Below are 16635 nucleotides of genomic sequence, written 5' to 3' on the forward strand. Positions count from 1 at the left end.
TGCCCAATATGATTATACCTAAGTTCCTACATGTATTCCTTGAAAACGTAATATCTTTATTTTTACATCTTGCATTTTACAGCTTTACAGTACTGCTGAATTCAATGTTTCTGCATTCTGTTCTGGCTTCTCACTAGTTACATGTCAAAGCCTACAGTTACTCCTCTTATGGCAATTACTCTGGTTCTTAAGTTTATATGGCTAGAAATGAAAGTATATTTTTAGGACAGGAATTCTGTATGGCGAATAGTGGGATAATTCTCATTGGGTCAGTCTTAAGTATAGTGTCATCTGTCTGGGCCCAGTTTGAAACAGGGACTATTGGGCCACAAACAAACTTCCATATTTCCCTGGTTAAATTTTTAAATCAGCTTGTGTATCTGCACCAGGACTTCATTTGAAAGCTCAGAGCACATCACCAACATGCTTTGTTTACTACATCAATTGCAAATTGCAGGTGCTGAGGGGAAAAGAACCAATCTTTGATTTGTTAAGCACAGATAAAGGCTGTTCAGAAGGGGCTGCAACTGCATATTTTGAGATTATATTTCAAAATGCATTCACCACTGTATGCTGTCCTTGATTTAAAGTTTGATCATTGTTTAATGGAACATAAATTCTGATATTCTTCAGCTTTTTCCATTTCCCCCATGGTTTTCTTGTGAACAGCATTATCCTGTTTGGTTGCTCATAGTTAGATTCATCTCTCCCAATTTAAATATGTAAAATGTTGGTATTTAGTTTAGTCTAACGGTCTAATTTTCTCAAAAACACAACCAGATGTACATCATCAGAGGGAGGCTTGGTCATATCTAGGACTGGAGAATCAACCTCTTTACCAATTTCAGACGAAGCCTGGAAGTCCATATACTTACTGGCCTAACTTTGTAAATGCTAAAAAGAAATGGCTTTGCCAGTCTTTTCTGTGTGCTGGAAATAAAAACTCTTCTTAGCATTTCACTCTAGGTTGCTTCTCAGCTCTTTGAGAAGGCTATTCTTTTCCTTTGGTAAAAAATCTCATCAATGCTTTGGTATTTCATTCTATTAATCTGGGGTGTTAGCTTGACTGTTGAATATTGGGATTTGGATAGATCTGTCTGTTTGCTTTTGTCATACACTGTGCATTGATTTTTAGTATGTAAGTCTTTCCTGCATAACAGAAAAGCTGAGTATTGCTAGAAATATGAACATTATCAGATAAGAAAAGGCTGCTTTTCTATCTGAGATGGACTTCGAGGACTTGTTGCTTTATAAGTTTGAAATGTATCTTCCATGAAATTGAGTTGGACTTCTGCACAATTTCAGGGTGTCAGATTTTTTCCTGTTGGCCGTAGTTTGGAAAATGCTTGTAAGGGATGTTCAGAAATGTATAATTTACAAACATGGGCTTCAGCAGACTCATTCAGAGTCCTGATTTCACTGATGTAAATTTGCTGCTCTTTGACAGTAGCCTTTGCTTTCCTTGCCCTAATGAAGCCGTGCTGTTGGCTTGTGGCTTAGCTTGGCATTTTTAGACACCTGCTGAGTCAGAATCTGTGATATTTATTATAATACAACTACAGAACAAATTAGTGTCACTCATGACACTAGAGGAAGTGGAAACCTGATTAATTAGATCCTGATTTTCCATCCAGAAGATCACTGGATGGAAATGAGTTCAAACAGTGTGAACTTTGTTGGATGGTTTTGGGGTTTGTTTTTTGTTTTGGTTTGGGTTTTTTTCAGGTTATTGTTACTTTTTCTGTTTACAACTACCTCTAGATGACCTATTCGCATTTTTTGGGAAATACAGTGTTTCCATTGTTGTTTGGATAGGTGATCCTAAGGTGTAGCCAAGGGTTGGAGGTATCATCTCCCTACTAAGCCATTAAAGGTTTACTAGGCTGCAAATATACTCAGGTACTCTCTAGTGTATGACCTTTTCTCCCCTTGTGAGACAGTAGCTGAATATGATGTGAGGTATTTTTCCTTCTTCAGACTGCTCACGTGTCTCTAAACATTAAAAAAATTTACATCCATTGTAAGCCTGCAAGGGCTGGGTGCTTCTGATGCCTAAGGATTTTAATTTTCATCTTTTTCAAATCCCAGTGTATAACTGTAAAACTCCATATAAAGTGTTAGCTACTGCTTCACATTTTGGTCAGACAAAATGATTCTCTAGGCCTGAAGCCCAACACCTCACTGTTCCAGGCCCTGAAAGTATAAATAAAAGTGAGTTGGGGGGAAGAAACTGGGGGTACATGACTTCATTACCTAAAGCTGTAATTGGAATATTAACTCCTGATATGTAAATGGACCAAACTTATATCTGTCTGAAAAACTTGTGACCATTGTCCATCTTGGGTGTAGCCCCTCAAAGGCTTCTGACTGCCCAAAGTGTACCTATTGAAGGCCTTTAATAAATACCCACTTTTATTTTCTTAATCTTGTCTAGCCTCTCTTCCAGGTAGCCACTCCAAGGAATCACTTCAGCCTTTCAGCTGTGTTGAACTTCTCAGCAAAAGTTAGAATCAGCAGCTGTACTGGTGCCACATACTGTTGCTATTGAGTCAGAAACAACACAGATAAACTAGTGCCACACTCCATGCATTTACAGAAGACTAAATAATTTTATTAAGAAACCCATTCCTTTTATACTGTAGTTCACTACAGGTGGACCTGATTGGTCCTTTAATTAAAACACCGTCACCATTGGCTAATTAAGAAACCACCTTTTTGGTAAACATATCTCCATAACACATTCCACATATTCACAACACCAGGTGCAGCAAGATAAGAATTGCTTGTAATTCTTCTCTCTGAGCTCCTTACAGCCTTTCCCAGAACAATGCCTGGGAAAGTTGTCTGTTTCTCTTTGTGACTGGAGAGCTGCCTCCACAGCAGACCTTGGATGTGCTGATGATGTCAGCATCAGTGATGGTGAAGTAACAAAAGGATTCAGTTATGTGCAGTGCTTGTTCATGGTTTTCTTCAGAGTTTCTATCATTTTACTGTGTCTCTAAGGCACTTTCTATAGTCCTTAGGCATAGGTATGCTGTATGCTGTGGCAGCTTAATTGTGCCCAACTGGCTACACAAAAGCAACTTTAAAAAAACCCTCCTGTAACTTATTATTCCAGTTTGTCTTCAAGCTTACTGTGGCCAAGCAGCAGGACCATTTTTTTCAAGCTGCCTACCTGGAGGAGAGAGATGCCTGGGTGCGGGATATCAAGAAAGCAATTCATCACATAGATGGAGGCCAAAGATTTGCCAGAAAATCCACAAGGAAGTCCATCAGACTGCCTGAAACAATCAATCTGAGGTTTGTTCTCATGGCTCTGCTCTCCCATTTACTTCCATCTGTAGTCAGTGTGTCAGATATGTAACCTTGGCCAGGAAGAACAATGAGCCTGTCTGTCCATGGATTCTCTCATGGCCCCTTCTGCATGACTAAAAACTTCAGTTTGTACAATGTGTCAGAAATGAGCTGGCAATCAGAACTGGAAAGATCTTTTTGAATATGCTATCATTTACCAAAACATGCTTGTTTATTGAAGATTTTTTGCTGATAAAGAGATTCCTGGGCATAATGGAGTGCAAGAGGATGTGCCAGGCAAAGTGTGACTCTTCCAGGAGAAGCATTTTATACAATAAATCATTTATTACAAAAAATATTTTAGACCTTTTGTTTGCTCTCTATCTTCTCTTCTTCTGATGTTAGCCTAGTTTTTGGATGGTGAGGGGACTGTGGTGCCTGCCAAAGAACATGAAACTGGCAAAGGGAGAAGAGGAGATAAAGGGAAGCAATCTGTTAGTACTTTTCAAAATCAAGGATGACTTGTTTTCTGACTCTGAGCTGTAAATACCAAGATAAAAATGAGCCTGAAGTGTTCTTATAAGACAGTAAAACTGCACAGGGCCAAGATCATCTGAGAGCATGCAGGCTTTGGGACAGGGACAGGTTTTCTGCTCAGCCCAGGACCTTTGGGTGAACACAGAGCACAGCAGTGAACCCTCCTGCTGAGTCTGTGGGGCCCTGTGAAGGTCCCTCAGCAGTGGGTGTTCCTTTCTTCATGCTACAGTCACCACAAGTAGTTGCATTCTCAAAATAGGGGGATGTGGTGAGCCCTTTGTGCACTCTGCCCTTTGCTCCCACAGCTGTGAAATAATGTAGTGAGACGTCTAGGCTTTTGCAACTTGAATTTTTCAGGAGATGCAAGAGATGAAACTAAGACATGTTACAGCTCTGCAGAGAGCTGAACATGATGACAATGATATTGTTGTACAAACTGGAAAAACCTTTTTAGTTGCTAACAGTTTCTGTGGTTCTTTTTATGCACAGTGCTTTGTACCTCTCAATGAAAGATCCTGAAAAGGGAATAAAGGAGTTGAAGCTGGAAAAAGATAAAAGAGTGTTTAATCACTGCTTTACAGGTAAGGAGCTCCTGTCCCTCTATTCTATACAATGAAGGGAGCGCAGAGTTGAAAAACTAAAGAGGTGAAACAGCTCTAAACTCTGTAGAGCACATAAAAGTTTGATTTTTTTTTCTTGACTAATCCAGGAGATGCTCAAAGATATATCTTGGAAAAGTGTTCAGTTATGGCCACGGTAAACAAAGGAGAAGGATGAAATTTTACTAGAGTTGGAAAGATTAAAGTAATCTTTTGAGTAGATTGTAGAGTGAAACACTTAAATACAGAAGAATTATTCCATTCTGGATTTTTCATTACCAAACAGTGTCCCATTGTAATTCCTGTTTCTCTCAAAATCAAATCTGTATTTGTGCTCAAAACACATAGATGTAGCACTTGAGGACATTGCTTATGGAGGGACAAGCCAGTGTTGGGTTAATGGTTGGACTGATGATCTTGGAGGTATTTTCCAACCTTGGTGATTTCCAACAGCATTATGTTAGCAGCATAGCAGCCTGGATCCAGGCTTGGCTATCCTCCGTACATCCCCAGTCTCTGCCTTTGAGGCTTCCCAGCTCAGCCCTGTGTCCCCTCCCAGCTCTCTTCTCCATCAGAAATGGTGTTTGAGAGCTGTCCTGGCCCCTGCCATCAGCTGGAAAGGCTGTACCTCGCTGGATGGCCAGGAACCTCCCTAGATTAACTCCCCATATTGTTGCTAAGAATATTTTTCAGGAGATTGATGAATACATGGAGTAGGCTTGTTTCCTGTGCACTTTTAGGCTTTTTCATGTCTCTCTTGGTTTGTGGCTGATATTTTGTTCCTTTGTAACCAGGCACCTGTGTGATTGACTGGCTGCTGTCCAGCAGCTCCATCCGAAATCGCAAAGAAGGTCTCCTGCTTGCCTCTTCCCTCCTGAGTGAAGGCTACCTACAGCCTGCTGGGGACACGTCCAAGGCAGCTGCAGAGGGACTGTCAGACACCCCCTTCCTGGATCTCAGTGATGCCTACTATTACTTTGTGAGCATTGATTCTGGTTTTTTATTGTCTCACCTACTGATGCTCTGCTTTTCTCATGCTTCTTGTTGGGCTTCTTAAATCCTGGAGGAAAGATTGTACAGAAGTGGAGAAATCTGTCTTAATTGTCTTTTTCCTGTGATGCTCAGAATGAGCCTGCTCACGTTAATAGTTGCAACCAGGACAGCTTTTTTTTTTTTTTCTGGCACCTTCTAAGTGTGAATTGAGTGCTGAGACTAAGTGTGGGAAACAAATTTGTAGAGAATTCTCAAAGCGTGATAGAAGGCTCACATAGTATGCATCTTTAGGCTGGGTTCTTTTTAACTTAGACTTTGTTCCTGTTTTTGTACTGGTGACCAGAATTTAACCATCTGTTTCCCTGTTGATTCAGTGGAAGAGAAGAGAGTAAATCATTCTCACAGGGCTTCAAAGAGTGGCAGAAGCTACAAACCCTTTTTTGTGCAGAGCCATCAAATCCGACTCAGTGTGAGCGTGCACACACACAGCTTGCCCATGAGCAAAGAAGTAAAAGTTTTGAATATCCCCCAGTAACCTGTTCTGGGTGTCATACCCAGCCTTCTCCACTCATTACTTCATATTGTGTGGCCTGATTTGGAGAACTTGAAATACCACATCAAATACTGTTTGAAAGATATTTGGCTTATGGGCTTATGCTAACAAAAAAGTATGCCTTCTATAAAGTGAAAAAAAGTAAATTGGTATTACAATTCTGTTTATATTTACCACATGGAATCACTTCGCTTCAGCAGAATGACTCTCCCACTACTCATTTGTTTTCCTAAATATGTTTGTGCTAGGGGGACTTTACCTGTTAGCAGAGACACTCCTGGTAAAGGCAGCCTTGTGGCCTCCTGGGCTGCTTCTTGTAGCAGCCCATGTGTGACCTGCTTGCTTTTGGATTATTTTTAGATTGATTCAATGCCAGTGTGGTGTGAGGAGGCCACAGAAAGTCAATGTCTTCACTTGGTATCTTAGAAGTGTGGTTCCACCTCACATTGAAATGTGTCCACGGTGACTTGGAGAGCTCCTCAACTTCACCGGGAGGCTCTTCCAGTATTTAACAATAACCATAACAACAACAACAATAATAATAATATCTTATTTGGGGTGGCAAAAAACAGCATGGAGGGAAGCAAAAAGATGCCATATTGGTACATGTACATAAGCATGCAGCAACTATGTAACTTCTGTAACATTTCTCTTGTGGTCTTGCAGCCAGACAGTGGATTTTTCTGTGAGGGATATTCCAGTGATGATGATGTGGTCCTAAAAGAAGAATTCAGAGGCACAATTGTCAAACAAGGATGTTTGCTGAAACAGGTCAGTGCTGCCCATGTTCCATCCTGTCACTAGGATGATGTTCCATGGGTGCAAGATTACTCTTTTACACTTAAAAGCTTTACATAAGAGAGAAACTACCCTATGGCATCTCCACTCTTGGCAGGTTTCTTCTCTGTCTCTCTTTCCTTTGCACAAGGAACACTTGCTGCAGCACAGCAGCAGGACTATGGACAAATATTGCAAGGTTAATTGCTCTTACCACAAAATAAAACAGTTGATAGCTTTAATTAGGAAAGAGTCCTAACACAGAAGATGCGACAAGTCATTGGTACAATGCAAAACTGAACTCGGGTAAAAAAGCTGTCACTCTGTGTCCCTCTGGACACAAAACTGGATTCAGTTGCCAGTTTTCGTGGACTTTTTCAGCATGCTTGAGCAAAGGAGTTGTTTCAGTCACTAATATTTGATGTATAAGACAGAAGATAACGGGATACCTTCATTTCCTGCAAAACTTTAAGCAATACAGTGAATGTTGTGTTTCCAAGGCCATTGCAAGCAGATATCAGTGAACTGAAGGCAAAATCAGGATTCTTCAATGAATAAAATGGATCAGGTGGGAGGGACTTGCAACAATCCTCTGGTCCAACCACCTGACTACTTCAGGGCTGACCAAGGGTTAAAGCACATTAAGGGTTTTGTTGTCCAAAAGCTTCTTACACATTGACAGACATGGTGAATTGATCAACACTCTAGGCGGCCTGTTGCAGTATTTGACCACCCTCTCTCTACAGAAATGCTTCCTAATATTGAGTCTGAACCTGCACTGTTAAAATAGTCTTTGAGGGCCTTGGAACTTTTTGGTGGTGCTAACAAGTATTTCTCTTGTTTAATCAGTTTACTCAATGGAAGAAATTAGACCCACACCTTGCTGCTCTTTTACTCTGTCACGTTCTTACCAACCTAGTTCGTAAGAGCTTCCATGCAAACAGGAAGTAATTGAGAAACTTGTATTTTGAAATGCCACAGGAAGTGGTTCATGACAATCTTCCACCAGTGTTAGTCTGCACTTGGTCACCCTCAGTGAGTTGAGGGTCGTTGCTTGGGAGGGTCCCTGCTTCTGCTGAAAATGCTTCCATACCCATCCTTTTCAGTCATGAAAACGGGCCATGAGGCACTTATGTCCATATCTCTGCCTGAGCTTCTCAGCCATGAGCCCTCCAGGGTGTTCAAGCCAGATAAGAATTTTTGTTGTTGTTATCTTTGCAGGGACAGAAAGACTTTCAGCTCATCCATGCCAATAATTCAAGGTACCTTCCTGCAAGGCGCTTTGCAGCCATGTTTTCTAGCAAGTAGTTAAACCCAGTTCTCACAGAACTCTCGTGAATGTCATAACTACCAGACTGTGTGAAATGTTTGTTTGATAGCCCAGTTCTAGTTTGATAGCCCAGTTCTTGTGCAAAAGATTAAAATGTAGAAAAGGCAGATTCAAGTCCTACTCCAGTGAGTATTTCCTGTCCAGAATATTCTGTTTATTTCCCTTTTGTATTTGCCCATCTTCTCACGAGTGGGTAAGATTTGCATGCAGGCCAAGCAGTTCTGTGACATTCCTGGTTTTGAATTTTCCTAGGGACATCGGAGGAAGAACTGGAAAGTGAGAAAGTTCGTTTTAAGAGATGATCCTGCATATCTTCACTATTATGATCCTGCTGGAGTGAGAGAGATTTGGTTTATTTCCCTGTTTGTTTTGAATCCAGTGCCCTGTAGAAGTACTTGAAAGGAGTATTTGCATGAGAATGTGACAGGGAAGATCAGGCAGGACAGTGGGACTGTTCTTCCATGGCCTAGCCATCCTCTGGAAAAGCAGAGTGAAGGATAGTTTCTGGGGCTGTAAAGTCAGGGTGGCAAGTGCCCCCCAGACCTGGGAATAAGTAACATCAATCTGTATTTCACCTCTTATTTGTGATTAATTAGAATTAATGCATACTCTCACTTGATCAAAACAAATTAGGTCCTAAGTGCAAACGAACACAATGCAGTAATTTTGCAATTTATATTTGAGGTATTTGCCATGCTAGGCTGAGACATGGCATCCTATTTCTTGTGTATTTTTAATGGGCCCATTCCCACACTACATACTCTGTAGATCCTGAATTCTAAATCACAAGAGATTCCCTATTTATTTAGGGTATTTAACCACAGCCCTAACCCTCCATGTCAACACCGACTGAAAATTTTCTGTTCTCTCAGGTGAGACATACTAAGTAATAAAATGGTTTTGTCTCCATTCTGGAAATGTAGCCATATGTTAACATGCTACTGGTTTCAGAAGTGTTGCATTTCATTTTGATTTCATGTTCTCCCCAGGGAGAAGAACCACTGGGAGCAATTCACTTGAGGGGCTGCGTGGTGACAGCAGTGGAAGATATGCCAGACAGTAAGGAACCATATAGAATGATCTCTCTAATAAATTTTTGATACAAACCCCTCCTTTCAATCTGCCTAAAATCACAAGTGTTTTTTATTCCAAAGCAATCTATGTACAATAATTCAGCAATTCTAGTAACTGATCTCTCTCCTTCTGTCTGAATTACTGGGGAAGGGCACTGTGGTAAAAGTAGCAATAGGGAATCTTTTATATTGTCAGCACTTTGGGGAAGGCTGATCAAAAGGATGACACAAACCCTGTGTTAGGAGAACTGGCCTTTAGGCAAATTAAGCTGAGTTTGATCACTTTAGTTAATGAATTTGGGATGGAAGCTTCATGTTAGAAATGGTTATGCCGAAAAATTGTTACTGTTCATCTTCTCTTCCTTCCCAAAGCTAGAAGTTGTGAGAACAGAAAAGGTGTTGCTGCAAGGACCAAGAAACATTAATTTCATGCATTCTCCTCTCCACATAAGAGGCTGGCTGTCATATCCAGCAAGAGAGTTTGTTGGCATCTCAGAAAAGAAACAGATATGACATAAACATCTTATTTTTGTAGCTGGCAAGGCATGGGACGGTTTGGGGAATAGGATCTGTCTGCAGGATTGCAGATCCTTCCATGATTTGAGACCAACAAACCTGTGACTCCTGAAAGTGAAATGTGCAGAATTCATTAGTGGTTTCACTGAGAGAGAGAGAGAGACTCATGTCTTGGACCCAATGTTTGTGAAGGCCTGATCAGGCTGAGCTGTAAAAAGAAAGGAGATCCCCTTACAGGGTGTAAAGGAGGAAACATTGAAAGTACAAGACTTTATTCTCTCATACCTGACTTTCTTACTTTTTTCCTGTAGCCAAGAAGTATGATGCTGACAACATCCTCTTTGAAATCATCACAGCAAATGAAATCCACTATTACTTGCAAGCAGCCTCATCCACAGAGCGTACAGAATGGATCAAAGCAATCCAGTCAGTTTCTAGGACTGGTAAATGAAGATGATCTTCCAACAAGATAGACAAATTAAATTAGTTATTCAAAGCAAAATTTGGCATTTCCCTAAGAGAAAGCAGTATCATCCCAAAGTGATTGTATATTGCAGTTGAGGACTGGGTGGAAGTTTCAATTTTATAGTGGGCACTAACAAACTAACATTTTTTCCACTTGTGTTATGGTAATATTTTACTAAATTATAACATAGAATATGCCATATTAGTGTGTTGCTTAGAGTAATCAGTTGACCTTGATAAGGTTCTACCTGTTACCGCAGCTGATATTAGGAATCTCACCATTAACAGGGAACACAGTCATGTCACTGACAGAGAGTATCTCAATTAATCACTCTCCTCAGCCTGTGATGTGTTACAGGATTTTCACTGTCTTCTCCACACAAGTTTTACACTTTCTTCTTTATCAGATCTTGTTGCTGCTTGTTCACTTATACAAATAATGCCATAGATACAAGAAAAAGAAGTCAACTCATTTGGAAACTTGATCCACTCCTTTCCAATCTGTCAGTATTCAGGGAGGGAAGAACGCAGACAGCTATGGAAACACCACAGTATAACTCCATGGAGTTATATATATGCTATGGAACCAAGTATAACTCCATGACAGCAATATGAGGAAAAGTCTCTTCCCACAGTATTTCAAACACAAAGGAATCTCACTCCAAACTCTATATCACCCAATTTTAAACCTTGTCAAATTTCTTCACAAGAATCTGCCCCGGGACCATTGTTTCCTTTTATTTAGGTCTACAAAGCAGATGGTGGGTTGTTAGGTACAGCACTCTATTTGAATTAAGAATCTTGCAGGAGAAGGGCAAGGATGCACGGGTTGGTTATTTGAACTATTGATTGAACTATTGAAGTGGTTTTGATTAGGTTTTCCTTTTTTAACGTCCAGTACCATACTCAGTCCTTGCTTCTGTGCCTTAGAAATATAAGAGAAACCTTGTGCTTGTAACTGAAATAAATATTTTTATTTGATAATCAGTTCACCTGATTAATCCTTGCATTTTTGTCTGACTCTATATCAAACAAATTTCTAAGTCTTAAAATCTAAGGAGGAGTTGAAAATCAAGTTAATGTCAGACTGTGCATGTAGGCTGTTCCTGGTACAGACTGATCTTTAAAACTCTGTTCATAGATCTAATGAGGTACCTTATACTTAAGAATTCTTATTGGGATTTCTCCCATCTAAAAATAAATGCAGACCTAAAGCTTCTCTCCAGTTGTGCTTAATTATACCTGTAGCTGAGCTAATGAGCCTGAAGCCCTATTACCTTGCATTTCTTATCCCAAAGAAAACACAGCCTTGCAGGAGCAGCAGGCTGAGACACTGCATCATCATGTCCACTTCAGTTGGCCAGCAGAAATCAGTTTCTGGCAGGCATTTCCTGTCTCTCATGCAAGCTATCGGGATCATTGAAGTCTGATGTGTCATTCTGAGGAAGGAAGACTAATGGTAAAAAGACCCACTTTTTGCTCAGCCTGCTTTCTTGATAATTGCTGCTTGTTGCTGCTTTTTTTGCTTTCAGAGCTCACTAACCCAAAAATACCCAAGGGCACAGGAAAAGAGACAAAAACACCCCGCACAACCACATAACAGAAACTTGTCCAGCTTACCAAAGGAGAGATGTGGCTGCCAAAATTTAATAAAACTAAAATGTTTTACCAGTCCATGACCTTATAATTTTAACTTGTGCCCAGTCCAAGGTATGGCTGTCCACCATAAATGGTGTTTTCTCAGGCAGAGGATGATAGTCAGTGTATTTATGGGACAGCTCTTATATTTGTACTATCCTATATTGATGAGGTCTGTGATCTCATAACTAGTGCTTCAGAAGACACATTTCAAGGGTTTGTAGGTGCCTCTGCTTCTTGGTAGCAGTGAGAAGATCTTGTCCAAGGGAATTCAGAATTAAAAAGCAGCTACATGTCAATCAGAAATGATAAGGCCAGCTCAGTAACTCAGAAGGCATGGAAGAGGCACAGATCATGAATACAGGCACAAAGAAGAGAGAGACAGCTTTGTGCAAGGAACTACCAACAAAAGGGAGGAAACAGAAGAGCAGACCTACTTGTGTCATGCTTCCTCTAACTTTCACCCTCTAACTATTTAAATCACACTTCTACCACACTCTCAGCAACTACTACATTAACGTCGGTTTATTTTTTACTTATAAGAAAGACCTAGTCTAAAGGACAGCAAAATACACAAATCATTGTAGATAGGGATTGTATTTATTATCTTCAGTCTGAAAGACTTGTGTAATATAATCTTATATAAATATCCTCTTAAGTTCATGTTTGTCTTGCCACAACCTGCATTGAGCAATTTTCTCTCCCCTGGAACACTGCCTACGTGCTTACTACAGTCAGAGTCAGATTTTTCGTAATGTTGCCTAACCACGCACTCATAAAAACACCCACACAGACACAGCGCTCCTACTTCCATTTTAAAATGAAGTTTAAAAGAAAATGGTGCAAACCACAAACACAGATGCTGAAAAAATAATAACCCCAGCCCAACAAGCTTTTAGCTTGAGTCAGTGTTAGTACTTCTTATAATCCAACAGACAACACATATGGATGTAGTTTGGACTTAATATGTCTCTAGCATTTTTTTTCAAACAGCTGTTTACTTTCCCTGCCCCACAGCTTTCTTCTGAAGGGTAAGGTGATATAATTTGTTGATAAGTGTAGTTATTTTGGTGCTTTTTTTGCAGTGTGCTGTCTTTGCTTTTTATTTGAAAGAACAGTTAACAGAAAGTGTGAACTGCCTACTGAAAAGGTGTTTTAATAATAGAACAGTTTACTTAGCAATATTTAAGCAAAATTGTTTCATAAAGACAAAAAAACTCATTAAGGCCTCTGAGGTATCTAACATTTACTGTCAAACCTCTCTTTTAGAAAAGTTTTTCTTTTCATTTCTTCTTGCAACATTACCTATAACTCTTCAATGGAGTAGTACCTCTTCTGTCTTTGGCTTAGAGTTCACTTTACTACAAACATTAAACACCTATTTTTCCCCACTAATTTGTTCTCAAATATTTGAGAAGTTATTTTAAGTTCAAACTACTTGCTTCACAGGGCTCTTGATAAGTGCTTTTCACTGTTTGAAGTGTTTCTCCATTTGTTCTGAGTTCAAGCTTGGGCAACATTGAAATCCAGAAAAAATTTCCCTAAATAATCTTTTTGGTGGGGGCCAGAAACATTTAAGTAGGGTGGGACTTTTTGGGAGGAGGGCAGTGGGGTGGGTTTTTCGGTTGTTCTTTTTCAGTTTGTACCTTTTAAAACTGTAGGAGACTGTAGGAGGAACTTGAAAAAGGAAATGAGTAGATAAGAGTCCTCTGCAGGTTGTTGGTATTTCTGTTGGTATTTCTTCAGTTTGTGTTTTGAAAAGTGTAAGTAATTTTTGTTTGTGAGCTGTGATCTTCTCGTTGATGTATAGAGATTTTTCTATGCTCAAAGTGAACTCTGACGGTAAACAAAGTTCTTCTTTTGTTGTTACTCATCAGACTTCTTGAAATAGAACTTCTTTTTTGGCTTCAAAATAAGCTTGGGAGGAGGGTTTTGATAAGAACACAGCACTTCCTGCTTTGCATTTAGAACAAAAACTGTGACTTTCCATACTTTGGGTCTTGTAGATTGCTTAATTTTTTTTTTCCTTCTAGTGCAGTAAAAGGGAGACTTCGACTATAAGAAAAGTGAATAAAACACTGCTTTTCATGCTTCATTTGCCTTCCATGTGAAATTTTATGGGCTACATTAAAACTCTTTGCTTTCCTGCATGGTCTCTGCCTTTGTTTTAAGATGACAATGTCTTTCCCTCCTTTTCTTCAACTCATTAAAAGATGACTGAGCAGGCGGGAGGAAAATAATCAAACGGAAATGCTAATAAAACTGATGGAACTTTGCTTCCAGCACTTGAAAGGGAGAGAGATGATGTTAGTATTGTTTAAAATTTGCCTTCAGTATGTTTTTCACCACAATTTTGAGTATTAATAAATGGGATCAAGGGAGAGGAAAAAGACCTGGGGATTGACTAGTTTAATTAAAAAATCCCAAACAATTAGACATCCTAATCTTCCTACATTCTCAAACTCTGATATAAAATGGATATTGAGAACTCTCAAAGTATTGCCATTAGCCTCTCTCTCTATCAAATATACTAGAACAGCCTATTGCAGACTAATAGAGTATCAACTATGTAAATCAGTGTATGATCATGTATAAATCATAATCATAAATCAGAGTATGTCTTTTCCTGTACCTGCTTCCCTATTGTAAGGAAAAGTCTGAAAATCCTTTCTTAATCTCCAAAGTATATCAAAAGAAAATCAAGAAACCATCTCTTTTGTCCCCTCTTGCTTCTGCTATATGTGTATGTAGATATCTTGCTTTTGAAAGCATAAGTTGCTGTGTTTCCCAAGTACATGATGGTTAAAGTACAGTAACAAAATCATTGCACATGTGTGAGACCTTTTTGAATACTAGGAAGAGTTATTTAGATCAGGCTTTTAACACTCTTATGTAGCTTTTTGCTACAAGGAAGTCTTTAATGATTCTGGTATACAACTGGTAAAATAAGATTGGCTTGTTGGTTTGGGTTTCTCTCAGTTAATATCTTTTACTTAAAGAAACATTTTATTTCCCAAGTTACATCTTCAATTTTCCCTTTATTCTCTTCTGCCCTCTTCCATATCCTTCTTCTTATAAGTATTTCGACTTAAACATCCTAAAGGTAGCTTGCATTTCTGCTTTTAGGCATCATAGAGTGGATCTTGGATGAGAAAACATAAATGCCTAGTGTCATTTTAGCATTGCTACAACATAACATGTTCTTTAGTCACCCCCTTAAAACAGTAAAAACTTCCTCTCTTCTCCTCATACTTGTGGGCTGTACATAGACATGTAACTCCTTTATGGGTACTGGGTCCCTGTTTGAGCAGGTTCCTGGTGTTATCTCTAAGTACACACGTTTATGAGCTGCTCGTTAAAATTAAAGAAAAGTGTAACTTAGTGAAATAAACTGTCTATAGACGAGTGGTGTTCAAAAATAAAGATGCATTAGAAAAGCCAATTTATTCTGGTCAGCCACAGTGGGTGACTTTTGGCACCTTTTTATCATTGGCTATGCTGTTAAAGGTCTATATAGTGTGAAACCTAAGTGTTGGGATATCCCACATATCAGTAGCAATGTGTTCTTTAGCAATGGGATGGAAAAGTAGGGGAAACTATTGAAAATATTCCTTCAATGGAACAGACAAGTAAAGCTCTTATGGGGTATTGTAATATTTCATTTATTAGTTACTAGATACTGCTGCAAAAAAAACCCCACTTTGTCTTTCTCAACTTTTCCTTTTTCCCATACAGGATTAAAGGCTTAAGGTGGCTGGTTTGTTTGACTGAAGTTTTCTCTCTGCTCCCAGCTTGCTCAACCGACACCTTCAGTTCAAGTCTTCAAGCTGAATCTTCCAATAGGTAGTTGACAGCATCTTTTGGTTTTGGCATTCTGAAACCATGGAAATGTTTAAAAACAATATTTGGTGCTATGAGTGATACATTAGCTCATGGCCACTGTGTCCTGTGGCATCTGGAGAAGCCCTTGTGTATAGCTCTGGTATCTCACCAACAAAACAGCTCATGCAGTCAGCACCCCTGGATTGGCAAAAAGCAGCTCCTTTGCCCCTTAAGGTTTTTAAAGTTTTTAAAAATGCAGCTTTAACAACATTTTTAAAATGTGAGCTGGGGGAGACTGCAGCAAACTGTGCCAGTACATAGAGTTATCCTCTTGGCTTTAATCTTGGTAGGTCATTCAGGATCTCTGAGTTTGCAGTCCATCACCTCCCTCCTTCCCTTTCAACCCACAGCTGTAGCCGGGGTTTTTTGGTTTACCAGAATAACAGAAGTGGGTCTAGCCCTTCACACTGAGGCCTCAACCCCTCCCGGCCCCCTACACTCAATTCTTAGCATTGTGCTGATCAGAAGCTGCTGCTGACTTAAGGTGTTAAATGCAGCAGGTGATTTCTTCTGTGGTTTTGGAGATGGACTTTTCTAAACAAGAAATATGGTGAAAAACAGCTGTCAAGTGTCAACGTGCTCTTGGGAGCCCAATATACCTCATCTCAAGTTCATTTGGAGGGAAAATAAAAAAATAATACCACCACCACCTAAGCCCTCCCAGCTGTATGCTTTTATTGTCTTCCTGTCACCTCTGGTGGACTGAAACAATTGATTCCAGTCCTGAGCTCAACTGTTCTGCCTTCAGTTAGGATAACTTTGTCACTTGGTACCTTCCGAAGATGATCAGGATAAAGACATGACTATCTGCACGTTTCTGCCTATTGGCAGAAACACTTGACAAAATTAACCTTGAAATTTGAGTGGTCTGATTAAAACTCTGTGATGATTAAATATCTCGTGCATACTTTTTCATGTAGTCAGTTAATGGTGATGGCCCAAAGCCACATCCTGTGCCATGATGATATAAAGCCACAC

General features: G+C 39.6%; 1 protein-coding gene across 5 annotated transcripts in view; it reads left to right on the plus strand.

Annotated features, from left to right (window-relative positions):
* Positions 1-11256, plus strand: part of PLEK (pleckstrin) — a 22797-nt gene extending 11541 nt beyond the window's left edge. For all 5 annotated transcript variants that reach the window (XM_054290543.1, XM_054290542.1, XM_054290540.1 and 2 more), the window contains 7 exons: positions 3119-3300; positions 4321-4412; positions 5225-5409; positions 6643-6747; positions 8336-8419; positions 9073-9142; positions 9984-11256. In XM_054290543.1, the coding sequence (XP_054146518.1) occupies positions 3119-3300; positions 4321-4412; positions 5225-5409; positions 6643-6747; positions 8336-8419; positions 9073-9142; positions 9984-10123 (858 nt within the window). In that variant the 3' untranslated portion in view covers positions 10124-11256. The remainder of the gene's footprint in view (positions 1-3118; positions 3301-4320; positions 4413-5224; positions 5410-6642; positions 6748-8335; positions 8420-9072; positions 9143-9983) is intronic.
* Positions 11257-16635: the final 5379 nt, after the last annotated feature.

Source organism: Melozone crissalis, unplaced genomic scaffold (genome assembly GCF_028551555.1).
Source record: "Melozone crissalis strain CALT ecotype California unplaced genomic scaffold, PUWL_Pcris_2 ptg000081l_1, whole genome shotgun sequence".
Lineage (NCBI taxonomy): Eukaryota > Metazoa > Chordata > Aves > Passeriformes > Passerellidae > Melozone > Melozone crissalis.